We start from the raw sequence: 14618 nt of genomic DNA, 5'->3' as shown, positions 1-14618 counted from the left end.
AAGAAGGACACTGACAAACTAGAACGTGTACAGAGGAGGGCAACCAAAATGGTCAAAGGCCTGGAAACAATGCCTTATGAGGATCGGCTAAGGGAGCTGGGCATGTTTAGCCTGGAGAAGAGGAGGTTAAGGGGTGATATGATAGCCATGTTCAAATATATAAAAGGATGTCACATAGAGGAGGGAGAAAGGTTGTTTTCTGCTGCTCCAGAGAAGCGGACACGGAGCAATGGATCCAAACTACAAGAAAGAAGATTCCACCTAAACATTAGGAAGAACTTCCTGACAGTAAGAGCTGTTCGACAGTGGAATTTGCTGCCAAGGAGTGTGGTGGAGTCTCCTTCTTTGGAGGTCTTTAAGCAGAGGCTTGACAACCATATGTCAGGAGTGCTCTGATGGTGTTTCCTGCTTGGCAGGGGGTTGGACTCGATGACCCTTGTGGTCTCTTCCAACTCTATGATTCTATGATTCTATGATTCTAAAGGTAAAGGGACCCCTGACCATTAGGTCCAGTCGTGGCCGACTCTGGGGTTGCGGCGCTCATCTCGCTTTATTGGCCGAGGGAGCTGGCGTACAGCTTTCAGGTCATGTGGCCAGCATGACTAAGCCGCTTCTGGCAAACCAGAGCACGGCAGCATCAGGAGGCCCCCATTAGCTAAAGTGGTGCTTCAGGTTAAGAACAGTTTCAGGTTAGACTATCTACAGAAACACTGTAAAATTAATGAATGATGGAATGATGTTGGATTGAGGCTAAGGGGTTTTTAGCAATAATGTTTGAAAGATTAGGAAAAAATGGAATGTCAATAGAGGGAAAGGTAAAGTTAAAAAAATTAAGACCAAAATTATGATAAAAGTAAAGAGGGAAAGGATTTGCTGAACAAACAATCGAACTAGAATACAAAGGGGGAAGGTGTGGGGAAGTCCGAGAAACAAGCTAATGTAAGATATGTTCTGAAAGATGGAATTGTTTTTAATTGTTACTATTCTTTGTATTTTTTTGATATTTTTCTTTTTTGTTTGTTTGTCTTTTTTGTTACTTTGTGAAAATCTTAATAAAATATTATTTTTTAAAAAAAGAACAGTTTCAGGTTAAGAAAGGACCTCTGGAACGAATTAAGTACTTAACCCGAGATACCACTGTAGTGCCAAATCAGAAATTTAAAAAGCAAGTTAAAAGTTAGTTTTCTCTTTTTTTTAGATGGGGCGGAGGAGGTTGTTTGTGGAATTTAATTTATTTGTAGGCTAGCTCAGTGGGAAGAGCTTGAGACTCTTAATCTCAGGGTTGTGAGTTTGAGCCACATGTTGGGTAAATGATTCCTGTATTGCAGGGGGTGGACTAGATGACCCTTGGGTACCTTCCAACTCTACATGTTTATTATTCTATGACTCTAGCTCAGGGGAGCGCCTTCCTCCGCTCAATGTCACCTGCTACAGATTGCAGACAACCAGCTCACCATGTGGCTAATGCTAAAGATTTCTCTGAATATTTTTGCCTAGGTATTACATATAGAGTTTACCTTATAACATATTGCATGTCCTCTACCCAGAGGTTGCTGCATATGCAAAAGTGCTGATCTCTAGGGATTTTCTTAAATCTCTCTTCCAGAAAATTAGATTTCATAGTCTGAAAATGCAGGGCTGTAAGTGCTTTGCAAAGAAAAAGAAGTTAGCTCTGCTAAGTATTTCCCTTTCCCATGGTATGATTTTAAGGTGGGGAATGTATTGGAACTACTGGATAAAGTAATGGTCCTCTTCCGAAAGCAGATTTAATACGCTTTAATATTGCAATACTTAAGTTGAATTTTGGCAGCAAAAAGGCCTCTGGGTCAGGTTCACATTTTCTCAGTAATAATTTACTATTAGCTTATCGAGGAGTTTTGGGAGAATGAGCAAGATTGTTCCACTATATACAATCTGATCAGTTCATCTTCCGAGTACCTTGGTTTTTAAAAATAAGACAAAATAGCCCTCAATATGAAATATGGCAGCAAGGCAACAGAGTCTCAGAACCATTTCTTGCATCTGTGGTCCAGTGAAGTGTAGGGATGATAATTTAGAACAATGGGGAGCAAAAAAGGGGTCCCATTAGAACTGTGAGCAAATTGCATACATTTAAAGATTCCATTCATATTTATTTCATTATCAAAAATCAAAATTACCCAAATGGGATTAATAATAATAATAATAATAATAATAATAATAATTTATACCCCACCCATCTGGCTGAGTTCCCCCAGCCACTCTGGGCGGCTCCCAATTGAGTGTTAAAAACAATACAACATTAAATATTAAAAACTTCCCTAAATAGGGCTGCCTTCAGATGTCTTATTTCCTTGACATCTTATGGGAGGGCATTCCGCAGGGTGGGTGCCGCTACCAAGAAGGCCATCTGTCTGGTTTCACTATTTGGCATTGTTTTATTAATTACATGTGGGTAATTCTGGGTTTTTCCCCCATAATGAAATAAATGTGAAAATTATATTTAAATTATAATTTATTCGGTTGGCGGCAGCAGATCTTGCACCTCCACCACAATCTTGCAGGCTGGTGTTGGGACACCAGTCGCACCAGCCTAGTTACTTTGCTGAACAGATATCAGTGGTAGCCACACATCTCCCATAATGACTACCTGATAGAGAGGTAAAGGTAAAGTAAAGGTAAAGGGACCCCTGACCATTAGGTCCAGTCGTGACCGACTCTGGGGTTGCGGCGCTCATCTCGCTTTATTGGCTGAGGGAGCCGGCGTACAGCTTCCGGGTCACGTGGCCAGCATAACTAAGCCGCTTCTGGCAAAACCAGAGCAGTGCACGGAAACGCCATTTACCTTCCCGCCGGTGCGGTACCTATTTATCTACTTGCACTTTGACGTGCTTTCGAACTGCTAGGTTGGCAGGAGCAGGGACCGAGCAACGGGAGCTCACCCCATTGCAGGGATTCGAACCGCCGACCTTCTGATCGGCAAGTCCTAGGCTCTGTGGTTTAACCCACAGTGCCACCCGCGACCCCTCTGATAGAGAGGATCAGCTTTCAAATGGCTAACTGCACACCAGGTCATATTATCAATCAGTTGACTATTTTCTATCTATATATTGTGTATGATATATTCAGGGAAGAAACCACTGCTGACTTCACTGATACAAGATTTCTGACTTTTCCCTGTTAGGATCCCTTAGACAGAAGACCGAGTCTGCAGGACACACAGGGGGAAAGCTCTACCGATGGATATGATCTTGAGATGCATTCTTGTTTCCTCTGTCCTTCACCTGGGTAAGTGCTCTTCAGTAGGCACACATAGTGCCAGAGTCACCAACACAGATGTTTTGCTTTGACCAGAAATATAATGAGAGCTGAAAAAGCAAAGCGAGCTAGCTGTGTTGGTCCACATAGGAACCATTTCCATATGACCCATTCCACCCCTTGCCATGGCCCATACTGTGTTCTTATTGTTGCTCTACATTGTTACTACAAAAAAGACTTGCACACCCTTTTACTATATTGCACCGGATTGCTGGGATCAATATCTCCTGCTCACAGAAGGCTGCCTTCTCTTGGTAACAAATTGGGGGGGGGGGGGACAAAAATAGCAGAGATTTTCAGGAACAGATTTAGTAATTGTTGTGGTTCCAGAGACTTGGAGTGACCCATATGGTTGACAGTCGTTGAACTACTGTAACGCTGACTTCAGCACTCAAAAGCAAGCTTTCATGCTGGCTGCAAATCTGGTCAATCCGTTGGTTTAAAACCAGGCGTAAGAGCTCCTGTAGAAATTAGAAGAATTATTGTGGCAGTCCTTTGTACTCCTATTTACTCTGGGGGTTGATCAAATTCTCAGTATTAAATCCAAATTGATGCATTTTCCAGTGACACTTGAGGGACATAAAGAAACACTTAAATAAAAGATATTAAGAAAAAGAGAACATAAATGTAAGCATATACGAAAATGAAGGTACTATAAATTCCAAAGATGGTGTTAAGATTGTAAGCTTTGGGCTGGGAAACCCCAGACTTCAGTGCGGAGGGGAGAATTCTGTTGACCTGTTTTTGTTTTTCTATGTGGTTTTCTTTTTGTGTTTTTTGAGCCTGTGTATCTTTCAGGTGTGATGCTTCATGTGACTGAAGAGCATTACAAAGATGCTACTTATGGGCAAGAAGTTACCCTTCCTTGCCAAGTTGGTATAGTTAACCCAAGCGTTCCAGTGATCTGGAAATATAAATCAGAAGAAATAATTAAATATCACCGTGGACAACTTTTAAGAGGTAAAAATCCAGTTGTACCATTCATTATGGGTTTAAAAGAGGGAAGGCAGAACCTTTGCTCTCTGATAAAAAGCTTTAACTCTCTGTGACTCCACTTCTTTCAAAGGTTCCCCATCACCAGCAACATACTTGTTAAAGAATGCAGATAACGGGGATTACTCTTTAACTATGAGATATGGAAAGGAAGGACAGTATACATGTGAAGCACATGGGAAAATAGAAACTACTAATTTTTACTTGTGGAGCGGTGAGTGATGTGATATGGAGAAAGAAGAAAAGTTAAATGTTAGCTCCTTTTCCCCTGTCCCATCTTCCTGCACTTGCTTGGGGAGAAGGACAGGTAAAAACAATTAACCTAATAAGGCTTTCTCTCCCCTTCATAGTAAAAGGACCTTCAGATGAATACCTCCTGGAGGGTGACATTACACAACTGGAACTGTCTTCCTCGGACATGTCTACCCAGGTTGAGTGGTTTGGCCCCAACAAGTCAAAAATAACGAATAAAAAAGCGCGATGGACTCTACAAAATAAAGATCGGAGGCTGCAGATAAAGGACCTCAAAGCTCAGGAGGACCAAGGGACCTGGGAATGTTTCATTAGTCGTAGTGGGCTTCGCATCACCCATGATGTCAGAGTGATAGGTAGGAAAAATCACAGACCTCGTCAGTTCTTTTCCTTGCAGAAGAACCAACAACAACAAATATATTAATGTTACGTGGAGGAGGAAGCGGGAGGAGCGTGCCCCATCCCTATCCCATGTGTTTCCTTCCACAAGTTGGAAGGTGGCCATCTGCAGCAGGGAGCCCACGTGAACAGAAAATCAGGGTTATAAAATGCATCAGTAGCCTACCCTAAAAAAACAAAACCTGCTTCCCTACTGCAGACAGTCACCATCCAACTCCCAGTGATGGGGACAGCCTGAAGAGGTCTTTTGCATCATGGTTAATTCTGCCAAGTTGTACAACATTATAAAGAGAAGCGTAAAAGATATTGTAGTGACTGTGTGATGCTTCCAGGCCGTCCGAGTTAAAGGCTGGAATCGCCATCCTTTGTTCAATCACTTATATTTATGGACAATCCGGAGGACGCTGTTGCCAGATCATTTTCTGTGCACACCCCACCAGTGGCGTAGCGTGGGTTTTCAGCACCCGGGGCAAGGCAAGTAATTTGCGCCCCCCCCCGCTGCACTGTCCCTCCCCTAGATAGTCCCTCGCTCTCTCTCCGCACCGCACCGCACGCCTGGCACCCTCCCCTCCACAGTGGGCGGCAACCCGGCGGCTCGGATCGGATTCGCACAGCCAGCACTGCAGTGAGAGAGAGTGAGTGAGCCAGGTAGGGGCAGAGAGCTGCGAGTGCGAGCGCCCCCCCCCCGATGTTGCGCCCAGTGCGGCCGGCCCCCCCTGCACCCCCACACTACGCCACTGCACCCCACTTCTTCTCTTTTGACAGTTTTTTTTTTTTTTTTTGCAATAAAACTCAGTTGCATAACCTCTCTTTCCGCTGTGGACAAGTGAAACGTTTTGAAGGCCTTTCAGGAAACTTGTACCTTTAATGGAAAGTTGGTCCTGCATGTTCCTTGCTTCTTGTTTGTGAGCAGCACTTTAATTGTCCCTTGAATAGTCTTTCTTAATCACTCCAGTGCCAGTTTCTGTTACCATCTGGCCCCCTTGACTTTAAATGGTGCATTTGCCAAACTTTGAAGAAGAGATCTTTGAGTACTTGATGGTGATGATGCAGCCCCTTTTCCATTTTCATAGCTTTTTCTTTGCAGAGTCTACTATGTTTAGGGAACCCAGAAATAGGTACACAAGTAAGGCCTTTCTAGAATTCTACAGGGGGAAGAGAGTTTCTCCCTACTCTTTACTAGGAGTCTTGGTTGACCACAAACTTGACATGAGCCAACAGTGTGACGCGGCAGCTAAAAAAGCCAATGCAATTCTGGGCTGCATCAATAGGAGTATAGCATCTAGATCAAGGGAAGTAATAGTGCCACTGTATTCTGCTCTGGTCAGACCTCACCTGGAGTACTGTGTCCAGTTCTGGGCACCACAGTTCAAGAAGGACACTGACAAACTGGAACGTGTCCAGAGGAGGGCAACCAAAATGGTCAAAGGCCTGGAAACGATGCCTTATGAGGAACGGCCAGGGGAACTGGGCATGTTTAGCCTGGAGAAGAGGAGGTTAAGGGGTGATATGATAGCCATGTTCAAATATATAAAAGGATGTCACATAGAGGAGGGAGAAAGGTTGTTTTCTGCTGCTCCAGAGAAGCGGACACGGAGCAATGGATCCAAACTACAAGAAAGAAGATTCCACCTAAACATTAGGAAGAACTTCCTGACAGTAAGAGCTGTTCGAGAGTGGAATTTGCTGCCAAGGAGTGTGGTGGAGTCTCCTTCTTTGGAGGTCTTTAAGCAAAGGCTTGACAACCATATGTCAGGAGTGCTCTGATGGTGTTTCCTGCTTGGCAGGGGGTTGGACTCGATGGCCCTTGTGGTCTCTTCCAACTCTATGATTCTATGATTCTACTGAGGAAAATGGAAATTATTTATTACTGTTTTTTCTGTCTTAAAATCAGGTTTTGTTAATTCACTGGATGGAGCTGTTATGTACGCAGCTGTTAATACCACAGTTGTCCTTTCATGTGAATTGAACATTGACTTCCAAGATATTCCAAAGAACATCCTAAGAAACCCAATTTTAAGATGGACGAAGGATAACAAGACCATTGTGGAGGCTGACTTAAACAATTTCAACAGTTCCCTACTTCAGCAAACGATAGACAAGGTCCAGTTTGAGCATGCTGGAGAGCACAAGTGCAGTATTGCATTTACACGGAGGAAATTGAGTAAGACCACCCGCTTGGTAGTGATGAAAGGTAAGAATAAGTCTCGATCACTTTGTGTTATGGTGTAAACAAGGACCAGAACACTGCTTAGATCACACTTGCAAAAACTATCCCATCTAGACCTGGTGAAACTCCTAGTTGAAAAACAGAAACAATTCCCGGGAACTCCTAAAACTTTGGGCAAAAATAGACGTGAGGTCAAAACAAACAAAAACTCTGAAGCAACTAAAGGATGCTCTGATTTGGATTGGAATAACGGCACTGGTAGAGAGGGTGTTTTGATGATTTGGTCAGCCCAGCCCAAGACAGTTTGCTGCCAGATTGGTTTGGTGCTGTTTTGTGCTGCAGACCCCACCTTCGCTGCCGCCCCACCCCCCAACGGAGTAACTGACACCCAAACCGGGGTCACAAGTAAAGGGTCAGAAACACAACCTCATCTGATTGACTGCAAACCAGGGCCAAAGTAGAGTGCTGCTTTGGTACCGTTTTGTGCTACACTTAAAATTGCTTCCGCTTGTGTGTTTGGAGGGTGGCAAAAGGACCCAGGACAATATGCCAAACCAGGATATAAGCTGGTGCCCAAAATATGGACAGTGTACACTGACTTCCTCTGCATTGTGGCCCTCTAAATAAAGCCAATTGAGCTGTACCACCTCAAGTCTGTGTGTCGATCCAAGTGTTTTTGCCTCTCCATTGGGCGGAAGCCTTTCTTGTGAGTCAGGCAGCCTAGAACCTTAGATCATAAGATGAATGTGTCTCTTGTAGCAATGAGCATCTCCACCATGGAGGCTTGGCATTCTCTCCTGAGCTTTGTGGAAACGGGACCCCCGTGAACGTTCCTTTCTTGTCTTCCCTGCAGTTTCTGCTGACCGCCCTAGACTGGATTCCAAAGAAAATGTGAGCCTCTGCTGTCATGTCTCTGCTCCTGACCTTTCTAAGGCTCAGCTGTGTTGGAATAATAGGCATGACTCTCCCAAATGTGAAACTCACCTTCCAGAGGGCAAATTTTGTTATGAGACCAGAAGTGCAGGGGAATGGAAGTGCAGCCTCATGGTACAGGACGAAGAGAAGCTCAGCATGATCTACTTTGTGGGTATGTTGCGTGTCAAGACCCTGCAGCCCCCCCCCCCCCCGTTGGAAATAACTCACACAAGGACACAGATATTAGGTTTATGTCATTGGGCAAATTTTGGCCACAACTTTCTTGAAATTACAGAATGTGAGCAGTACTGGCTTAGGCATTGATTGGACCTGACTGTATCTGACTCCGGCCCATTGTGCGGGAAGTCCAGTAAGGGTAAGCCACCGGTAGGGGGAGCCCTGTCGATGTGAACCAACTCAAGCTCCCCCTGGTGTTCCCGTCAGGGTCGGGTCAAGGCCCTAGCCCCCAGTCGGGCTTCAGACTAGATCAACACCCCCGGATTCCTTTAACGGAATACCCTTAAGCATGGAGGGGCAGGTGATGGCCACACCTCCCCTCCCCCCCCCCACAAGGTCAAACAATGCCTAACTGCAACCCTAACAAAGTTGTGATGATTGCTACGAGGTAGGCGAAAACCAAGTGGCCAGTTTCAATTTGCCAAGTGGAAAAATTCCTACCAGGCCCCTCGGACAACCAAGGCGACCAACCGAAGTCCATAGCAAGGCCATTGCCTAACCTGCAAAATAGGGAGGGAGGGCGGGTGATTGAGGAAGTGAGCCAAAGAGGAAGTCCTCTGGCTCGCTCCTCTGTTTAAATGGCCTCGGCCACGCCCCCCCCCCCCCAGCCAGCAGATTGGCTGGCCAGGCTCTGACGTGGCCGGGATCCCCCAGGCAATGGGGGACAAAGTCCCCCGCCCCAGGTGGGGAGTGGGTGGCCATGCGGTCCGCCGCAACTCCTCCCCACTGGGAAGTGGAGCGGATTTCCAGAAGTGGTAGCCACGGCAGCCCATTGCAGCAAAAACCACAAGGTCTTTTCACTTTAATGATGTAACACATTTAGCATTTGTTTTCGTGGGCCAAAGCATACTTTATCAGATGCATGTGGCTTTGGCAATTTTCAGCACAGTGAGTTTTACTCATGGTAGACCTATTGAAATTGATGAAGTTGGGTCCATTGATTTCTACTCTGGGCAAAACTTTGTTGACTACCACCCTGTATCATTTGTTTCCATCCTATATTATTTATTTCCATTTCATATGTGTGTCCTCCTCTCATCTCCTCTCTCCTTTTTGCCACAGATGAGGCCTCAACTGTGTCCAATTCATTCCCACTGACTTACATTGGAGCTGGTGGGATGTTGCTGCTGTTGATCATCATAGGCGTGTGTGTGTTCAGTTGCAAAACTGTTAAACAGAAAAGGGTGAGTGGATATGTGCTTATAAATGGAAAGGGGGGGAAATACTTGTACATACAGAAGTCTGTGGAAGAGATCTTGGAAGAACCTAAAACTCTGCTTTATTTTTGACAGCAAAGAGCAAGGAGGTTGGCTCAGGCCAGGCAGCACTTGCTTGAAAAGAAGACTTGTCAATGTCATAGGTACGTACCAGAGCACTCAGCAGATACCCTGCATTGACTTAAAGGAGGACCCTTTGTCACTTATTTTTCCAAGTCTTCCTCAGGGAAAGGGGACTAGGAGTCAACAAGACCAGCTGATGACACTTGTTATCATTCTCTACCAAGAGACAAGATGGATTAAAGAGAACAGGGTTATTTCTCTTTTAATACCACCTTTAGCGGTTTCATTTTGCAGTAATGGACCAAAATGAAAATAGCCTCAGAAATGATAAACAAGCTCTCAGCATCACCAGTTAAAATTTGTCCTCTACCCCATTAATCAACTGAAGTTCTACTTGAATAGTCTACCAGTTAAACCAAGGAAAGCTTGCATGAACATGAGAATAAGGGCTTGACCACATGTGAGCATTATTTAGCTGTATATCCACTTCCCCCCTCATTCAAATTACACTGGAGTGTTCCATACCCAGACATACTTGGATTTGTATAGGAGCAGCAACTTGTGCCTCTCCTGGTCATTCCAGTAGCATCTCCTTTTCGGGTTTGTGTCTGCCTTCTAATTTGTTCACAGATATCTGTGCAATATCTGGTGTATTTTTCTTCTTCTTTTGATATCTTGGTTTTGCACAAAACTAGAAAAAGGTTCAAGCAAACCACCTTAAAAATTTGACCTGATTTCCTTGACTTTTCTGGTTTGGTGCAAATCCTAGGGATCAAAACAGTGAAAAACAGTATGCTCCTCCATGTGTGTAGCAAGGATTTTTGTTAGGGAGGGCAGACTTTTCGGTGCGGGGAGGCAGAACCTAAGATTTGTATTGATTTTTAGTGATGTGGGAAGCAGCTGCCCACCCCGCCTATCCCCATGTGCTCCCCCTTTCAGGAGTGCTGGAAATAGTTGGGAGCACAGCCATAAAAGAAATGGAAGCAATTGTAGATTTTCAGCACCTTTCAGATTAATTTGCAATATCTAGTGTAGAATTTTTTTATGTGGTTTGCTTATGCATTTCTCTGGTTTTGTGCAAATCTGGAGGGTCAAAGGGGGAGGATATAGTTCAGAAGAGTGCTGCAAATAGTTACAAGCATGCTCAGAAAATAAATGAAAGCATTGAGGGAAGCAGTGCGCATAGAAAGGGGAGTAGCAGAAAGCGGCAAGTGATTCACCCACACCAAAACACCAAAACAAAATTGTCTGTGTTGAATAGTGGGTAGACATGGCAGATGACACAGCGATTTCTCCAAAGCAGCTCTTTATTTTGTAAGCTGGAACAGAACTGAACAGCAAACAGCTCAGCCGGCCTGCTTTTATAGGCAGCCGGCTGTCAACATTGTAGCAACAACAACCCAGGGTTTCCCGCCTAAAATAACTGATGTGGACCTGAGTGAAAACTATCTACAGTATCCCCCTGCTGGCCCAGGGTGAGAACTTCAGTACATAACAGTCTGTGACCCCAGCTGGAGTGGTTTAGAGCCCAATTTTCCCCAATTTATCAGATTATCCATATATAAGAGAAATCTGAATTTACAAGGGGCAAGCACCAAATCTGGTGTTATTTCACAGTAAGATTATGTGAGCTACACAGATTAAATGGGAAGGCAAGCGGCTGCAAAAACACAGTGAACTCCAGTGTGGACAAGCCTTTAGTCACTTGTGTCCATATACAATTAGAAGACAATGCAAGGCACTTCCATCAGATTCTAGGTGATCAACTACTCTTCAGCAATTCCCTTTTACTCTTTTTTGAACTACATTGTACAAATTGTGCACCTCACATTGCAAAGCCAAGTGCATTTATCCACATGAAATCTCAACCAAATGTGCCTCCCCATTTTCCCAGTCTTAACAGCATGCTATGTTTTTTCCTGCTACATCCTGGTGTAAATCTCAGGGAGCTATTTATTTTTTCTCTTACAGGGACCCGGCAAATGATTACTACCACGCTTGAGACAAGAGGGTGCCTGTAGGCTGTCACTGTTTTGCAGGTGGGATTCATTGGCACACCAGCAAATTTAGGTTGCCCAGTTAAAGTGGATTTGGGCCTTTGTGCAAAAAAATCCTCTTTTTAAAAATCTGGACTTTTTGCAGGAAGGAAAGTGACGCGCTGGAATGTGATGCACTGGAATGTAGAGGGTAACAATTGCTTGGCTTGAAATTGTATAGGCTCTGTGCAAACCGATCAGAATGAATACTGGAAAAAATTGCCAACATCATGCAGCTTCCATGCAACCAAATCAGGGTGGAAACATTTCATCTGGAAGAAAGGCAAATGCGCCTTCTATGCTAGATTGCTATTGCCTTCGTTGGGTTGTTGTTTTTCAATGCCTTGCTTTGTTCTTTTTCTCCTTTGTTCCACATCTCAGCATGCACTCCTGCCACAGCTCCAGGTTCAAGACACACATGGCGAATGTAAGAGTCATGTTTGGATTATCTTGTTGCAATGTTCTCCTAAATGATTATTAACGTCACAGACAGATACATAAAGTGAAAGGCTTCAGATATGTTCAGCTGATCCTCACCAATGCTGCCATTCAAAATTCCTAGGTGTGTGCAGGCAAACATTATACATATTAGTTAGAATTGCTCACAAATCTTCGAGTTTCATCCCCCCCCCAACTTTGTGAAGAAAAATTAATGAACTGCTTAATCAAATAATCCCCTAAGTGGTGTATTTGTATGCAATATATAACAATGATCAACAAACCACTGAGCCTTGGGCTTGCCGATCGGAAGGTCGGCGGTTCGAATCCCCGCAACGGGGTGAGTTCCCGTTGCTCAGTCCCTGCTCCTGCCAACCTAGCAGTTCAAAAGCACGTCAAAGTGCAAGTAGGTAAATAGGTACTGCTCTGGCGGGAAGGTAAACAGCATTTCCGTGCGCTGCTCTGGTTTTGCCAGTAGCGGCTTTGTCATGCTGGCCACATGACCCGGAAAAACTGTCTGTGGACAAATGCTGGCTCCCTCGGCCTGTAAGGTGAGATGAGCGCCACAACCCCAGAGTCGTCTGTGACTGGACTTAACTGTCAGGGGTCCCTTTACCTTTAAGAACATGAACAGATTTTTTTCTTTAAAATGTATAAGCAGGTAAATGAATTGTCTTGGTAGGCTTGCCAAAACAAAAACAAAATTGACATACCCAAGGCGCTCTGTGACTTCAGAGCAGCTAAACCAATGGCAGCTGGGAGGGCTATGAGAAGGCTACCTACTCAAGAAGCATTTTTTGATATCAGAGTAGATCAGCCACGCACTGGTGCACCCGTGTCTTCTGCAGCTCAGCAGTTGTGACTATGGATCAGTTAATTGCAACAGGGAAGTTTACATACATATGGTGACACCGACCCTCTGTTGAATAAACCTCTTATCTCACTTATTCTGTATATTTACAATATGCTGGCTATTCATGTATTAATATACTGTTGTGTGATTGTTTTAAATTTAATTGTGTCTCTCTGTAGTCATCATTTATTCTTAAGCTGTACAGCATCAACTTCTTAGACTCCTGCCGATAAGGTAAATGACTCTCCACCATCCTGATGGAAACAGGACAACAGAATATTCTAAATATGGAAGCACTGTGGCCTTATATAATATAGTATTATCGTGTTTGCTTTTTATATCCAGTCCCCTTCTTAATAATCCCAAACACGGCCTTTTTCTGTGCCGCGGAACACCAACTTGACATTTCCAGTGAGTTTTCTGATTTGACCTCAGGATTTATTTCCTAAATTGTAAAAGCCAGCTCAGAACCCATCAGCATACATGTGTATAGTTGGCATTATTTGTCCCAGCATGCTTTAATTTGCTGGATTTCATCTGTCATCTTGTTTCTCAGTCATTCAGTATGGAGATATTCAGTTGGAGCTCATCCTCACAATGTATTTTGGATATTTCTGTCTCCAGTACTTTGATGTGATTGTTTCTTCCCGCTGGAAAATCCTTATTCCTTCTCTAGCCCACATTGCTCCCAGGCGTCCCACTTTCTCTCCTTACCGACCTCAACACTCCCCCCCCCCCCATTTTTATGGCTTTTCCAACATTAGGATTTGTCACAAAACCTCCTGGTACATGTTGATTTAGAGGGATGATGCCAAGCCTGATATTTCCATCAATTAACTGCTCTGGAAGACAAAGGTTCAGTACCACTAGGCTCTCCTTCCAATTGCCTCCTCTTCAACCCCTCCCCAAAAGCATTACTGGTTTCTTGCCACCCCTTTCCACACTTCTTCATCCCCTCACCTCAGCTTACCTAGAGAAGATTTTACCTTTGTTGGGCTTTGATACATATCTTGTACCAAAAGAGATATATATCTTTTTGCATATATGCAGAAAGAATCAGCCTGGAAAGACTGGGACGCGGGTGGCGCTGTGGGTAAAACCTCAGCGCCTAGGACTTGCCGATCGCATGGTCGGCGGTTCGAATCCCCGCGGCGGGGTGCGCTCCTGTTGTTCGGTCCCAATGCCTGCCAACCTAGCAGTTCGAATGCACCTCCAGGTGCAAGTAGATAAATAGGGACCGCTTACCAGCGGGAAGGTAAACGGCGTTCTGTGTGCTGCGCTGGCTCGCCAGATGCAGCTTGTCACGCTGGCCACGTGACCCAGAAGTGTCTGCGGACAGCGCTGGCCCTTGGCCTATAGAGTGAGATGAGCGCACAACCCTAGAGTCTGGCAAGACTGGCCTGTACGGGCAGGGGTACCTTTACCTTTAGAAAGAATCAGCCTGCAAAGACTGCTGTTTGGGAGAAAGCTTAAGACTTATTAGTCACAGCAAGCAAAGCCATTTTAAGTAAAGATTTTACATGTGGCCAAGATGGAACCAAGAAGTAAACACAAGCACATGCTAACATGCCGGCTCTCAAACTGTTCTTTCTGGGCCACACTTTCAGAATAAAAATTTGCTCACGCTGCACAATTTTTTTATTGATAAGAAATACTGCTTTATAATATGGCCAGAAAATATAAAGCAATGAGAACATGAATCATTCCTCCAAATATAATGATAAATGAGCCTCTTACATGTGTACCTT

The 14618-nt window shown here is 44.4% G+C and overlaps 1 protein-coding gene across 2 annotated transcripts in view; it reads left to right on the top strand.

Moving 5' to 3' along the window:
• Window positions 1–13033, top strand: part of CD4 (CD4 molecule) — a 39171-nt gene extending 26138 nt beyond the window's left edge. Inside the window, exons 2-10 of one of the 2 annotated variants that reach the window (XM_083420270.1) lie at window positions 3164–3267; window positions 4096–4257; window positions 4364–4504; window positions 4641–4898; window positions 6836–7135; window positions 7965–8198; window positions 9326–9447; window positions 9556–9623; window positions 11515–13033. In XM_083420270.1, coding sequence (XP_083276396.1) covers window positions 3219–3267; window positions 4096–4257; window positions 4364–4504; window positions 4641–4898; window positions 6836–7135; window positions 7965–8198; window positions 9326–9447; window positions 9556–9623; window positions 11515–11545 — 1365 coding nt within the window. In that variant the 5' untranslated portion in view covers window positions 3164–3218 and the 3' untranslated portion in view covers window positions 11546–13033. Of the gene's footprint in view, window positions 1–3163; window positions 3268–4095; window positions 4258–4363; window positions 4505–4640; window positions 4899–6835; window positions 7136–7964; window positions 8199–9325; window positions 9448–9555; window positions 9676–11514 lie in introns of those variants that run through there. The other variant, XM_083420269.1, reaches the window with a different exon arrangement.
• The last annotated feature ends 1585 nt before the right edge of the window (window positions 13034–14618 follow it).

Source organism: Podarcis tiliguerta (assembly GCF_965153285.1).
Source record: "Podarcis tiliguerta genome assembly, chromosome: 17".
NCBI classification, from domain to species: Eukaryota; Metazoa; Chordata; class Lepidosauria; order Squamata; family Lacertidae; genus Podarcis; species Podarcis tiliguerta.
This window is presented reverse-complemented; position numbering and strand designations above follow the sequence as displayed.